At 35.5% G+C, this 16,025-nt stretch overlaps 1 protein-coding gene across 1 annotated transcript; it reads left to right on the forward strand.

Annotated features, from left to right (window-relative positions):
* The first annotated feature begins 3,002 nt into the window (after nt 1–3,002).
* Nucleotides 3,003–4,109, forward strand: LOC138384162 (olfactory receptor 56B4-like). The gene has a single exon (XM_069469438.1). It carries the CDS (start codon nt 3,076–3,078, stop codon nt 4,036–4,038), a length of 963 nt encoding a protein of 320 aa, XP_069325539.1. The 5' UTR covers nt 3,003–3,075; the 3' UTR covers nt 4,039–4,109.
* Nucleotides 4,110–16,025: the final 11,916 nt, after the last annotated feature.

The following is a 16,025-nucleotide window of genomic DNA, read 5'->3' on the forward strand; positions in this document are numbered from 1 at the left end:
TGTTAAACACTTTAAAAACATTCTTTTATTCATTCATTTATTTATTTACTAGGCAAACAGGCAAGTATTAGACAGACAATAGACAATAATAAATAACAAATAGACAAATAAATCCTAAATAGACATATAGAGAATAAGATAATATAGAAAATTAATGAGTAAGCATATAAATGGAAAATAAATCTTCGAAATATTAAAGATTACTAAAAATAAAGTAAAAACTAAACTAAAATTGAAATATCAATTTTTGCTTATTCCATTAATGAAAATTTTTAAATTAAAATTCCCAATTTGGGCAAGGATATGATGAAGTAGACACTCATGAACAAATTCTGGATACATAAAGTACTACATGTGCCTATGAAGGAATATTTTAGTATATATCAAGAGCATTCAAAATGCTCATACTCTCATGCAGGGCCACAATAACCTCTTTACAAGATAACTTGGCAATATCAGTCAAAATCATTTCTTTCCATTTGACCCAGCAATTCAGCTCTTGAAAATTATTCTATAGATAGACATACACATAAAGATACAAGAACAATTATATTTATTGCATCATTTTTCATAGCAGTAAAATACTGGAAACAGATTAGATGCCCATCAGAAGTTCTCATTGGGATTACATTAAGCTAAAAATCTTCTACATAGCAAAGAAAACAATTAACAAAGTGAGACAATCTACACAATGGGAGAAAATATTTGCAAACTATCCATACGACAAGGGATTAATAACCAGAATATTTAAGGAACTCAACTCAATAGCAAAAAAAACAAATATTCTGATTTAAAAGTGGGCAAATGACCTGAACAGACATCTCTCAAAAGAAGACATAAATGTCCAACAAGTGTATGAAAAAATGCTCACCATCACTAATCATCAGTGAAATGCAAATCAAAACCACAAGAGATATCATTTCACCACAGTTAAAATAGCTTTTATCAAAAAGATAAAAAATAACAAAAGACGAGGAGAAAGAGGAACACTTGTACACTGTTGGTGGGAATGTAAAGTAGTGCAGCCATTATAGAAAAACACTATGGAGGTTCCTCCAAAAACTAAAAATAGAACTACCATATGATCCAGCAATCCCACTGCTGGATATGTTTACAAAAGAAAAAAGATCAGTATGTGGAGATCTCTGCATTCCCATGATTATTGCAGCACTACTCACAACAGCCAACATATGCAATCAACCTAATTGTTCATCAGTGGATGAATGAATACAGAAAATGTGGTATACATACACAACAGAATATTATTCAGCCCTGAGAATAAAATCCTGTCATTTGCAGCAACATGGGTGGAACTGTAGGTCATTATGGTAAGTGAAATGAGCCAGGCCCAGAAAGACAAATATTGCATGTTCTCACTCATATGTGGGGGCTAAAATTTGGATCTCGTGGTGGTGGAGAGTAGAATGGTTGTTACCAAAACCTGGGAAGGGAAGGGAGAAGGGGAAGATGAAGAGAAGCTGGTTAATGGTTACAAAAATACAGTTATACAGAAGGAATAAGTTCTAGTATTCGATAGCACAATAGAGAAATTATTGTTAACAATAACTTATTGTGAATCTCAAAATAACTAGAAGAAAAGAATTGTAATATTCCCAACATAAAGAAGATAAATGTTTGAGGTGATGGATATCCCAATCACTCTGATTGATCACTACCTATTGTAGACATGTATCGAACTATACCATGTGTCCCAAAAATATGCACAACTATTGTTTCTCAATAACAAAATACAAAACAAACTCTCACTAAATTATGAGACATCCAGGTGGTAGAAAATGATGCAACTTAAAAACAATGAGGCTTATATATATGGTGATATGGAACAGCCTCTAAAATAGTTAAAAAAGAAAAGGAAAAGCAAGAAAGGAAAATAAGGGTATGATTAATATGCTAACATTTGTCTTGTCTCTTATTTAAAACATACATATTATCAATCTATTCTTATCCATGCACAAACTATCTCTGGAAAGATTACCGAGAAACTGGTATTACTGGCTGCTTCTGATGAAAAGGAAGGACATTTGGGAGACCCAAGTATGGCAGTTTTACTTTTCATTGTTTATATTTTTCATTTTATTTGCATTTTTACCATGTATATATATTATATCTTAAAATAAAATCAAAATTCTATTAAAAATAAAATTTTGGCCAGGTATGGTGGCTCACATCTGTAATCTTAGCACTTTGGGAGGCTGAGGCAGGACGATTCCTTGAGGCCAGGAGTTCAAAACCAGTCTGAGCAAAAGCGAGACCCCGTCTTTACAAAAAATAGAAAAATTAGCTGGGCATGGTGGCACATGCCAGGCTGAGGCAAGAGGATTGCTTCAGCCCAGGGGTTTGAGGTTACAGTGAGCTATAATGATGCCACTGCACTCCAGCCCAGGTGACAGAGCAAGACCTTGTCTCAAAATAAAAATAAAACAAAATAAAATTTTAACATGGTTATTCCCTTTGTATATATCACTTTGGTATCACTTTTGAGATTCTACTCAAAGGAAATAATCTTAAAAGAAGAGTATCAGTCAGTACATTATGGAATAACCAAATACAAACATTTAAAGCAACCACTACAATTAACATTACATATTTTTAATGATATTGGAAAGTCTTTGGCTCATTTATTCATCCATGGAATAATTTTTGAAATTATACCTTAGAATACCTTACTAAAAAACAAAGGCAAGATATAAAATTATCTCCCCATAATCATGTAACCTGTTTAAAAATAAAACAAAAATGGAAGTAAGTAAACCAAATATTAATAGTTATTATCAGTTAGTGGTAAGATTATAATTGATATATTTGGACATGCTTATTAAACATACAAGTGGTGATGAAAAATAGTTATTCTGACTTTGCTGTTTAGAAGTTATTTTGGCTTTCTTTGTTGCTCCTCTGTGGAATATTTCCAGAAGCCAAAAAAAGTTGAGGGTCATTTATGAATAAAAGGAACTGGCTTCAAGGGGTCTTATCAGGACCCACAGATGACTTTTAAACACAACCTCCTTCTGTTTCAGTTTTATAGACAGACACGGAGACTGGGGCACCTGTGCCATGGACACCTCCACCAGTGCTACCAACAGCACCAGCCTCCAGATTTCCCATTTCATCCTGACAGGGCTCCCAGGCATTCATGAGTGGCAGCACTGGCTCTCCCTGCCCTTGGCTCTGCTCTACCTCTTAACTCTTTGTGCCAACATCCTCATCATGGTCACCATTCAACGTGAGCCCATGCTACATGAGCCCATGTACCATTTTCTGGGTGTATTGGCAGTGGTGGACATTGGCCTGGCCACCACCATCATGCCCAAGATCCTGGCCATCTTCTGGTTTGACGCCAATGCCATCAGCCTCCCTGAGTGTTTTGCTCAGATCTATGCCATCCACAGCTTCTTCTGCATGGAGTCTGGTATCTTCCTCTGCATGGCCGTGGACAGATACATAGCCATCTGTCACCCCCTTCAATATCCTTCCATAGTCACTGAAGCTTTTGTGCTCAAAGCCACAGGATTCATGATGCTCAGGAATGGCCTGTTGACCATCCCAGTGCCTGTATTGGCTGCCCAGAGAAACTACTGCTCCAGGAATGAAATTGACCACTGCCTCTGCTCTAACTTGGGGGTTATTAGTCTGGCTTGTGATGACATCACCGTGAACAAATTTTACCAACTGATGCTAGCATGGATCCTGGTTGGGAGTGATATGGTTCTGGTGTTTTCTTCCTATGCTCTAATCCTTCACTCTGTGCTGAGGCTGAACTCAGCAGAAGCAACGTCAAAGGCTCTGAACACCTGTAGCTCCCACCTCATCCTCATTCTCTTCTTCTACACAGGTATCATTGTGCTGTCTGTCACACACCTTGCAAAGAAAAAGATGCCCCTTATCCCCATACTCCTTAATGTCCTGCACAATGTCATCCCTCCTGCACTCAACCCCATGGTCTATGCATTCAGGACGCATGAGCTCAGACTAGGCTTTCAGAGACTGCTTGCACTGGGTGAAAAATTGGCCAATTAACTCCAGCTTTAGGAAACCATTAAGGTATTAGGAAATGACAGAGGTTTTAGCTCTCAGTAGACTTGGGTTGTAATCTGTAATCTCATTAGGAAAAAAAATGGCCAATAAAATCATGAAAACAGCCTCATGAATCAAGATATGCCCATTAAAATTACCAGCAAATTTCCTATTACCTAGAAAATAAGTAAGAATAGAAAAGTGAAATGTCCCTAACTATTGATGCCACCCCAAGATTGACAGTCTTACACACAGCGGGTAGGACTGTAAATTGGCCCAAACACACCAAAAAGCAATTTCACAAAATTTATTAAAATGTTTATAAATGTTTAGATTCTCTTATCCAGTAATTCTGTTTTTAAAAAAATCTAAAAGAAATAGTCTAAATCCAAGCAAAAAAATTATTCATAAAATAATTTATTATATTACTAATAATAGAAAACATCCTTTAAAAATAATGTGTACATGGATTTACTTTAATTCTTACACATTTATGTGCTTTCCATATGTAATTTTCATAATAAGAAAACTATAAATGTTTATTAAAAAGGGGCAGATATTTTGCTGAACTAAGTCACAAGTAATTCTGTGACAATCAAAAGAGATAATAAAGAAAATATGCTTTGAAATATGATACACATAAGGAAAAATAGACCTAACTGTGTGGCAAAGTTTTCTTGCTAGGAAAGGAAGAAAATGCACCCTAGAAAAATAATTTCAAGTAAACAATTAAATCAAATGAATTTTTGCTGTTTTCTCACCTAACAAAAATGCACACTTTTTGAGTATAAGAACATTCATTTTGTGCCTTCTCTGAGCCTAAAACAGAGCTCTGCACACAGCAGATGCTTAAGAAATGCTTTATTCATGATGCAGTTACTCAGGGACATCACATTGTCTGTTCAATCCTGTGTGTCAAAGAAAATATTGACCTCAGGAAGTCTGCATACGAGTCCACCTTAGAGAACAACTTCTTAGAAGATAGCACCAGGACTGAAGCAACATCAGAAACCATGAGCTCATCCCACCAGGGTAGTGGATGGTGGACAGCACAGCAGACCTGCAGGAAGTCAACCCAGGCTGTGGGACCAGCCTTCCTAAGAGCTATACTTGGAAACTTACTCAAGAAGAGACTATAAACTTCTTCCAAAAGGAGTGGCTGCTTCCTCCCTCCTCAACCGTAGCCACTGATTCAGATTGAAGCAATCATCCAATAAGAAGAGACAGGAGAGAGACAATCACAGCAAAGGGCTTTAATTTAACCCAACTTCCCACTGTTTCTACCCTGAAGGATCAGGGTAATAACAGCATCTAATCCTGCACAGTTCTTTACAGTTTGCAAAATACTTTCTCACAATGGATCGACTAATTTCACATAATATTCATAGCAGCCATCTTAGATAGGAAGCTGGTAAATAATTATTATTACCATTAATCCTTTTCTACAAAGAAATAGGGGCTAAATTTGGATGATCATATAAATTCATCCACTGGTGAGTGGCAGTACTGAAGCTCAGGTAGTTTAGATGACTCTGGTAGATGGCCATGCTGAACTATCCTCAAAGCTGCCTTGAAACTTTCATTCATATGTGTATTTATTTTTTCATTTATTTATTCACTCAAAAATATATAGCATGAGTCTATATGTAAAAGCCAAGGTTGTAGGCCATTCTCAACAACTTCTATAGAGATGTGTCTCTCAGTTCTTTTGAAAATACATGAACACCTAACGTTCATCTTGGAGTCTCAGCAGAATCTCTGACACAACAGCAAGATTTGTGCAGTTAATTATTTTCTCCTCTCTATGTGTATGAGAATACAAAAGCATTGTGCATTCTGTTTTATTTTTGTGAGCTATTCCTCTTTGTCATGTGTGTTATATTTACCCATATGTTTCACTTTATATGATTTTATACATACAGTCACACTACTTTATTATTTGCCTATTTATGTTTTTGTCTTTTCCCATTCATGTTTCCATTATTCCTTTGACATTTCAGCTTCAGCCTATCTTTTTGAAACAGCATTAAAGGGGTCTTTTTTTTTTTTCTTTTTTGCATTTCCCGTTTCACTTAAGGGGTCATTACTTTGTAAACAAATCTGAGGAACTTACTCTATAAATAGGGGCATTAAGTCCATCCACATTTATCATAATCCCTACATTTATTTTTGCTCCTGCCATCTTATTTATTTTGTTATGTTTTCTGGTGTTTTTTCCCTACTCCTAACTTTTGCTGAATTAATCTCTTTCACAGATCTCTCCACACCTCCATTTCATTGATTTAAAAGTTTCATTAAATATATCTATTTGACAGGTTGTTGTACTCATAATTTTATGAACACTTTCAAACTTATACTTCTTTATTTTTTATTTCAGCATATTACAGGGATACAAATATTTAGGTTACATATATTGCCTTTGCCCCACCTGAGTCAGAGCTTCAAGTGTGTCCATCGCCCAGACGGTGCACACCGCACCCATTAGGTGTGAATATACCCATCCCCTCCTCCCTACCACCTGCCTGACACTGATGAATGGTATTATCCTGGATAGAGCTGCAGCCCATTCTACTAAGTGAAGTATCACACGAATGGAACAACAAGCACCATATGTATACTTCTTCATTAATATGCTCATATTATATAACAGTTATGTAGTATTTTCTCCTTCCAATTCCAAGCTCAAGATAAGAACTTTAACATTTTTATTTCCCTTTTATTCTCCATTGAACATCTTTCTGGGTATGGTGTATTCCAAAGATAACCACAGTAATATTTCCCATTTCACATACTCTTTTGCAATGTAGCATTAACAACTCCCTAGCAAGAGATTGAATCTAATTCCCTCCCACTTGAATATGAGCCTTAGTGATTCACTAAGAATGTGGCAGAAGCCCGGTCCAGAAAAAGCCATTCAGAATCTACTTGTGTCTCTGGGAATATTTGCTCCCTGGATACTCTCTCCAGGATGCTCCCTGTCAGTATCCAGCTGGCGTGCAGTAAGTACAAGCCACAGGCAAGACCATGTATGGGTATTCTAGTCAACAGCCCAGCTGAGCCTAGCCTTGGAATCATGCCAGCCCAGGAAGCTAGACATATGAGTGAAGAAAACATCAGCTGATTCTAGTACATAAAAATTTGACCACCCCCAGATGTTTGAGTCTTCTGAGCTGAGACTGCAAATATTGTGGAGTAAAAGTAAGCCATCCCACTATACTCGTCTTAAATTCCTGACACACAGACTCTGTGAGCATGATAAAAATAGGTGTTATTTGATGTCACTATGTTTAGGCTAGTTTGTTTAAAAGCATAGATAACTAGAACACTGAATTTTACTGAAATAATTTAGAGTTTTAGTTTTGAGCCATTATTAATTTTTTAAAGCAGTCACTTCTATTTCAAAAATATTTTAGAGCTTTTAGTACTCACAACTACACTATCAAAAGTCATTTCTGTTTGACTGGGAAGCTTTACTAGATTCACTATTTATAGCAATTTCCAGTATGCTTCATTCCTCCAATATATTATTTTGGGTCTAATCAGGAGAGAGAAATCACATAATAATTTAAACAGGGAAAAGTTAATATAAATAATTATTAACCGTAACAAGGATTGTAGTATTAACAGATTGACTAGTAAGTAGAGAAAACTCTAAAGAATATAAGAATAGTAGATGTAAGGAGCAGCCACTGCCACTGGAGATGAGACAGATTACCTAAGAAAGAGGCTCCCCGGGCTGAGATCCAGGCCTTACTGAAGAAGGCACAGAATGGAGAAAAAAATGCTACCATGCTGTGCCAATGGAACTTGCTAGAAATCCACATTCTAGGGTGTTCACCAGAGACTCTCTTCCACAAAACATCCCAGGGAGATACTGGGAGAAGCTGTTGGCCACTGGATGTTTCTGGATGCCATGTACAGCAGGAGCTGGGCACTGAAGAAGCTGTACCTGCTACAGCTAAGCCTGACAGGCAAGCACATCGGCACCAGAAAGTAAAACCCTCTCCAGGCCTTTGGTGAAAATAGTGAATTAAGAAACTGCAAAGGCAAACAAAAAGCAAATAAACTGGCACAGATTGTCAGAATCAACTTTATTGAAACTAGTCAAAAGTTTGCAGCAACAAGGTGAACACTTGATCTCTGTGGCATTCTAACTCACACTGGCCCCAGGTCAGCAGTGGTCTGGAAAATACCAGCTTATGTTTTCTGGATGGGTTTATGGGGCCAGAAGGAGTAGAGCAGACTTTGTTCTCAAAGAATTGTAGTTATTTTGACCTGTCTGGTGGTTCACTAAAGGGCAGGTGCAAAGAATGTGCCTTTATTTTACCTAACTTGGAACTCTCTTAGGGTAGAGTGGCAGCTACCTGGGAGTCTTTGTCAAAAACATTTTTTTAAAAAATGTCTTAACCTCTGCCATCTGAGACCAAAAAGGATGACAGTTGGGGAAACAGACACACTGAAAAGCTTGGGAGGAAAGACTGGAGAACAAGGGCTTTGAAAAGCTCCTACATATATCTGGGAATCTAGAAAACTACATGAATGCCCAGGTGGCTGCTGCTCAAAAAAGACCTTCCATCTTCATCCCCAGCTCACCATCAGGCTCTGTGCAGGTAGGATATGAAGATTAAGGCAGAGTTGTAAACTACTGGGTTGAATGTTGAAGGCATGCTTCAACACACACACACAGTTCATCTGCAAAGACTGGAATTTTATCTTGTTCCAGGAATTTAAAGAAATTTCTGTTGAATCACAAGCTGACTACTAAGCTAATCAACAGAGCCTTCAGTAGCCACAAATAGCAATGAGTACAGACTTTTCAAAATTGGCCCAGAATCACTAAACAAACAACAGCAACCACAAACTCTTCTAGTTGAGGAGGCATTGGGGGGAGAATCTGATTTCCACAGTTACTACTTATGATATTCACAATGTCCACTTTTTAGCAAAAACCTATAAAGGCATGCACACAAATCAGAAAGTGTGGCCAATACACAGGGGTAAAAAAAAAGAAATTAACAGAGCCTGAAGAAGCCCAGGTATTAGGACTTACTAGACAAAAACTTTAAATCAAATGTACATATTCAGTGAGCTAAAGGAAACCTTGGACAAAACTAAAGCAAACCAGGAGAACAATGTCTCACAAAATATAGCATATCAATAAAGAGAGAGCAATTATAAAAAGAAATAAAAATTCTGGAATTGAAATGTACTTTTCTGTACATCCAAGAGCTCAATGAATTCCAAGTAGGATAAACTCGAAGAGATTTACATTGAGACATATTATATTCAAACTTTGGGAAGACAAAGATAAAGAGAGAATCCTAAAAGCAGCAGGAGAGAAGCAACTAGTCACATAAAAGGGATTCTCAATAATATTAACAGCTAGTGTCTCATCAGTAATCATGGAGGCTAGAAGTCAGATGACATAAAAAAAAGTGCTGAAAAAAAAATTCATCCAAGATTCTGATATCCAGCAATACTATACTAAAGAATAAAGGAAAAATTAAGACATTTCCAGACAGTTCCCAGAAGAACAAAAAAACAAAAACAAAAAAAGAAAGAGTCCATAGCTAGTAGAGCTATCCAACAAAAAATACCATGGGAGTCCTTCAGAATGAAATGAAAGGACACTAAACAGTAACTCAAATTTGCTCAAAGAAATAAAGAATACCAGTAAAGGTGACAGGCAAGGTAAATATAAAAGTCAGTAGTAATATATTTTATGTTAGTATATAAATATAATATACATTAATATATTTATATGATTTAAAAGACAATTACATAAAATTATAAATTTATTATTATATTAGTGGACATAGAATATGTAAAGATGTAATTTGTTTAAACCTTAGGCGTGATACAATCAGAATTCTAGAAGAAAATGCAGGAAAGACTCTTACAGACATTGGCCTAGGCAAAGAATTTATGAAGAAGACCCCCAAGGCAATCACAGCAGCAACAAAAATAAATGAATGGGACATGATTAAATTAAAAAGCTTCTGCACAGCCAAAGAAACAGTCCAGAGAATAAACAGACCACCTACAGAATGGGAAAAAATTTTTGCATACTACACATCAGATAAAGGACTGATAACAAGAATCTATTTAGAACTCAGGAAAATCAGCAAGAAAAAATCAAGCAACCCTATCAAAAAGTGGGCAAAGGACATGAATAGAAATTTTTCAAAAGAAGATATAAAAATGGCTAACAAACATATGAAAAAGTGTTCAACATCTCTAATCATCAGGGAAATGCAAATCAAAACCACAATGAGATATCACTTAACCCCAGTGAGAATGGCCTTTATCAAAAAAACCCAAAACAACACATGTTGGCGTGGGTGTGGAGAGACAGGAACACTAATACACTGCTGGTGGGACTGCAAACTAGTGCAACCTCTGTGGAAAGCATTACGGAGGTATCTTAAACAGATTCAAGTAGACCTGCCATTTGACCCAGCAATCCCATTACTGGGCATATACCCAAAGGAAAAAAGGTCATTCTGTAACAAAGGCACGTGTACCCAAATGTTTATAGCAGCACAATTCACAATAGCAAAGATGTGGAAACAACCCAAATGCCCATCAATACATGATTGGATTAGTAAGCTGTGGTATATGTATACCATGGAATACTACTCAGCTATAAGGAATGATGAAGATATGACATCTCTATGGTTCTCCTGGAGAGAGTTGGAACCCATTATATTAAGTGAAGTATCCCAAGAATGGAAAAACAAGCATCACATGTACTCACCAGAAAATTGGTTTCCTTGATCATCACCTAAATACAAATCTGGAAACGACACCAATTGGACATCAGACTGAGGTGGTGGGTGGGGGAGGGGATGGGGGTATGCCTACACAATGAGTGCATTGCGCACCGTTTGGGGAGTGGTAACACTTGAAGGTGCTGACTCGGGAAAGGGGGGGTGGGGAAAAAAATATGAAACTATTGTTTTTAACTTGCACTGTTCACTTAATAATTTATCATGAATATTTCCCATATTATTTCATATCATTGTACAAGAAATAATGTATACATTATGAGGATATACTGTATCTAACAAGATATACTGTTAGACTCTTTGATTCTGTAAAATTAAATTAAAAAAAAAAAAAGATGTAATTTGTGAGAATAACAAGATAAAGAGGGACAGAGCTAGATAGGAGCAAAGGACTTGTATATAGTCCATATCCATCGGTTCTGAATCCACAGATTTAACCAAGTGTGGATTAAAATATTTGAAAAAAATGATAAATATTAATAATGCAACAATAAAAATAATGCAAATAAAAATATAGTATAACAACTATTTACATAGCATTTATATTGTATTAGGAATTACAAGTAATCTAGAGGTAATTTAAAGTACATAGGAGGATATACATAGATTACGCAAATAGTACTCCATTTTATGTGAGGGACTTCAACATCTATAGATTTTGGTATATATGGGGGGTCCGGGAACAAGTCCCCCATGGATACAGAGGAACAATTGTACTATTCAAACTAAATTAGTATTAATTTAAACTAGATTATTATAAATTAAGATGTTAATTGTAGTCCCCAAAGCAAGACTAAGAAAATAACCAAAAATATGTAGTAAAAAGAAAGGAGAAGGGAATAAAAATGATATACTGCAAAATATCCATATAACATAGAAGAAGGCAGTACTGGAATATTTGATGAATAAAAAAGATATACGACATGAAACAAGAAGTAGCAAAATAACAGAAGTCCTTCATCATCAGTAATTAAGTGTAAATAAATTAAACTTTCTAATTAAAAGGCATAAATTACCAAAAATGCATTAAAGAAAACATACATATGCTGTCTGTAAGCAACTTACATTAAAAATAAATGGATGGAAAAAGATATTCCATGAAAATTGTAAGCAAAAGGAAGCATACAAAAGGAAGTTGTATTGTATTAGTATACAGTGTATTAGTATACAGTGTATTAGTACATAGTGGTCACCCCCTTATCTATTGTTTCACTTTTCACAGTTTTAGATACCTGTGATCAACCACAGTCTTAAAATATTAAATGAAAAATTCCAGACATAAACAACTCATAAATTTTAAATTGCACACTATTCTGATTGGCATGATGAAATTTCATGCCACTCCATTCTGCCCAGGATATAAATCATCCCATTGTCCAACATATTCACACTGTATATGCTATGCACCATTAGTCACTTAGTAGCCATCTTGGGTATCAGATAGACTGCTGCATATAGAATATATACAGTTTGGTACTATCCACAGTTTTAGGCATTCACTAGGGGTCTTAGAACATACCCCCCACAGATAAGGGGGGACTACTGTATTGCTATACTAATATCAAGCAAGACAGACTTTAAAAAATTGTTATAAAAGATGAAGAGGAATGTTATATAATGATAAAAAGGTAAATTCATCAAGGAACTGCAACAATTAGATATATATATGCATGAAACAACAGAGCCCCAAAATAAATAAAGCAAAAACTGACAGAATTAAGGAACGAAGTAGTCCAATAATACTATTGGGAGATTTTAACACACCATTTTCAATCATATATAGAACAACTAGACAGAAGATCAATAAGGAAATATAAAACTCCAATAACACTATAAACCAACTAGACTTACCCAACACACATAGAACACTCCACCCAACAACAGCAGAATACACATTCTTTTTAAAAGCACTTAAAACATTCTCCAAGGTAGATCATATGGCCTATCATATGGTAGGTCATAAACAAGACTTATTAATTTTTATAATATTGAAATCATACGAAGTATCTTACCTGACCATAAGGAAATGAAATTAGAAATCAACAACAGAAAGAAAATTGGAAAATTGAAAAATATGTAAAAATTAAACAACATACTCTTTAAAAAATGGATCAAAGAAGAAAACAAAAGGGAAATCATAAAATAGCTTGAGAGAAATGAAAAGGAAAATACAGCATACAGAAAGTTATGAGATACTGTAAAAGCAGAGCTCATAGGGAAATTTATACTTATAAAACCTACATTATAAAAGAAAAAAGATCTCAAATAAATGACCTAACATTCTACCTTAAGTAACTAGAAAAAAAAGTAAAAACTATACCTAAAACAAAAAGAAAGATGGGAAATAATAAAGATTAGAGTGAAGATAAAAGAAATAGAGAATAGGAAAAAAAATAGGATCAACAGAACCAAGAGTTGATTCTCTTAAAAGACCAACAAAATTGAAAAATCTTTTGCTAGACAGACCAGGGAAATTAAGCAATAAAAATAAATAAAATCTTTGCTCACAGATTGCATGACCTTACATATAGAAAATCCTAAAGAATTTACACACAAAAAAAAATAGAGCTGAAAAATTCAGCAAAGTTACAGAATACAACACTAACATGCAAAAATCAATTGTATTTCTACACACTAGTAACAAGCAATTCAAAAATGGAATTAAGAAAACAATCCAATTTATAATAGCAACAAAAAAATAAAATACTTAGGAAAAAATTTAACCAAGGAGGTTCAAGACATTTGCAGTGACAATTACAATATATTTCTAAAAGAAACTAAGGAAGACCTAACTAAATGGAAAGATATCAGTCTTCATGATAGGAAGAATTAATATGGATCAGATGGCAATACTGCCAAAATTGATCTATAAATTCAATGCAATCCCCATCAGAATATCAACTGCCTTTTTTACAGAAATGGACAAGCTGATCCTAAAATTTATGTGGAACTACAAGGGACTCTAAATAGACACAAAAATCTTGAAAAGAACAAAATTGGAAGACTCACACACTTTCCAATCTCAAAATTTACCACAAAGCAACAGCAATCTAAACAATGTGGGCTGACATACAGACAGACAAATAGTTAAATGGAATAGAATTAAGAGTTCCAGTACTATATATGCAAATTTAAATCCAGAATATGTGCCTGTCCTAGTCAGGAACTATCAGTAATCTCCTGGGGCCATTAAAATCCCCTTGCAAGTTATATATCAGTCTAGAGAGTAGTCCACAGTGGCCTTATGTCTCTCATTGTCACTGTTGACAAACAGAACAATTTTGAGCTTCAGAGGGAATCCGTGGGTTAAATCCATCAATAGATCTATCTACCTACCATTTACTTACTTCCTGTTATAGCATGACCAGAATAGTCTCATGACTACTCATCTCAGAAACCCAAAAAGTTTCCTCCAGGAAGCAGATGAGAACATTCACCTGTTGATTCTATTCCCCTTCTGAATTCAGAAGAGTGTTCTTTCTGATGAACATCAACATGCCCCTCTTTAAGTTCTCCCTTTCCAAGCTCACAAAGTTTTCCATAATATACCATGTCATGCTGAATTTCCTTTTATTATTCAGTCATTCAAGGTTCATTTCAGACCATATCACCAATTCATTGTCTGTGATCTAAGAATATGTATAATTCTTCCAAGATTAGAAGAAATTGGGCATGTTCAGGGTGGCATGGTCAGAGACCACGAATGTGTATAATTCTATCCTACTATATTGTTATTATCATTTAGTACCTTTAATACTATGAAAAAAACCATTGAGCAGATTTATCTTTCTTTTGGGTAAGTTGATTGATAAAAACGATGACAAAAAACAGTCTTTCCCAGGGAAGACTGACATTTCTATCAGGGAAGGTCATGTTATCACTCTTTTGTTCCAGTTTAGTTAACACTAAAAATATGATGTCATGAATGACAAGAGAGGTAAATGGTCCTAGAAGAAGGAACAAGGACAAATATTGGAGAGGATTCTAGTAAGATTACATTCTAAAATATATTCATTGTTTTTGGCAATTTAAGGTCATTAGCAAGAGCAATTTGTGTGATGTGGATGGAAACAATAGTAAACTGCAGTGAGATACCAATTATTCAGGAGGTGGAGAAGAGTAAGCAAAATAAAGCGGTTACTCATAAAGTTTATGAAGTAGGAAGCAAACAGGGACAATCTCTGGAAGGGATATGAAGTAAACATATATTTGATATGGGGAGACATCAGAACCTTCCTGTTAAAAGGGGTACTATTGATCAGACGGGGTGAATTAATGCCTGAGGAGACTGGGGTGAACAGTTGTCTATTTGGTGTGCTGCCCATGGAATTAGGGCTGAATTAGTATACTTCCAGAAAGTACTTGGCTAACCCCACAGAGCACTTGGGTCTTGTTCCCATTGCAATCTTAAAAACATTAAGTCTTCAAGGATGCTGGAATACAGTAGGGAGAACCTCGAGAGCGGCACACCAGGACCAGAGATCTAATTAATACTAAAACCACAGACTCCAGAGATGTCAACCAAGGACAGGGATTTGTTCTGAACAACAAAAGGCTGAATATAGATGGCTGTGGCCAGGAAAGCAGAAGCAGCTACAGAAGACATTGCCAACCTGAGAGCCTCTTCACAGCCTTTCCTGAAGTAGTAAGTAAACCAATCAATGACTGAATGTTGAGAGGTGAGGGAACAGACATGGTCTATGTCCCTTAATTCTGGCCAGATCTCTGAATTTTATTATATGTCTTATCTTTGGTTTCCATGGTCAGTTTTCCTTGTTTTGTTCTTCATCTTCAGTATCTCCCTTCTCTCAGGCTCTTCACTTTTATAGGGACTAAGGTCTATGATCAGGAAACAGTAGAGAAATGAGGCTGAGCTCTAAGAAGGTCAGTGAATAAATGATAAACCAATGGATCTAGAATAATAAATTCTATATCCAAGGTTTCCAAAACGAAAAGTAACTCTAAACAAAAGACTATTCTATCATGTCTAATGAAAGACATGTAACTTTAAAAACAAAAGACATATTTTGGGTAAATTGCAGCTGAATTACCCATTACATTCAACCAAAAAGTCCAAGATGTTTGCCATCATAATTATTTTACATTGATCACAAATTTCCAACCATTTCATTGAGACAGCAAAACAAAAATTAAGAGATATCAATATTTGCAAAGAAGGAAAATATTATTGTTTCCAATCAA

Source organism: Eulemur rufifrons, chromosome 6, assembly GCF_041146395.1.
Source record: "Eulemur rufifrons isolate Redbay chromosome 6, OSU_ERuf_1, whole genome shotgun sequence".
NCBI lineage: Eukaryota > Metazoa > Chordata > Mammalia > Primates > Lemuridae > Eulemur > Eulemur rufifrons.

Bases quoted from the DNA above. Each gene is read 5' to 3' on its own strand.
- LOC138384162 (XM_069469438.1), top strand. From the start codon at position 3,076: ATGGACACCTCCACCAGTGCTACCAACAGCACCAGCCTCCAGATTTCC.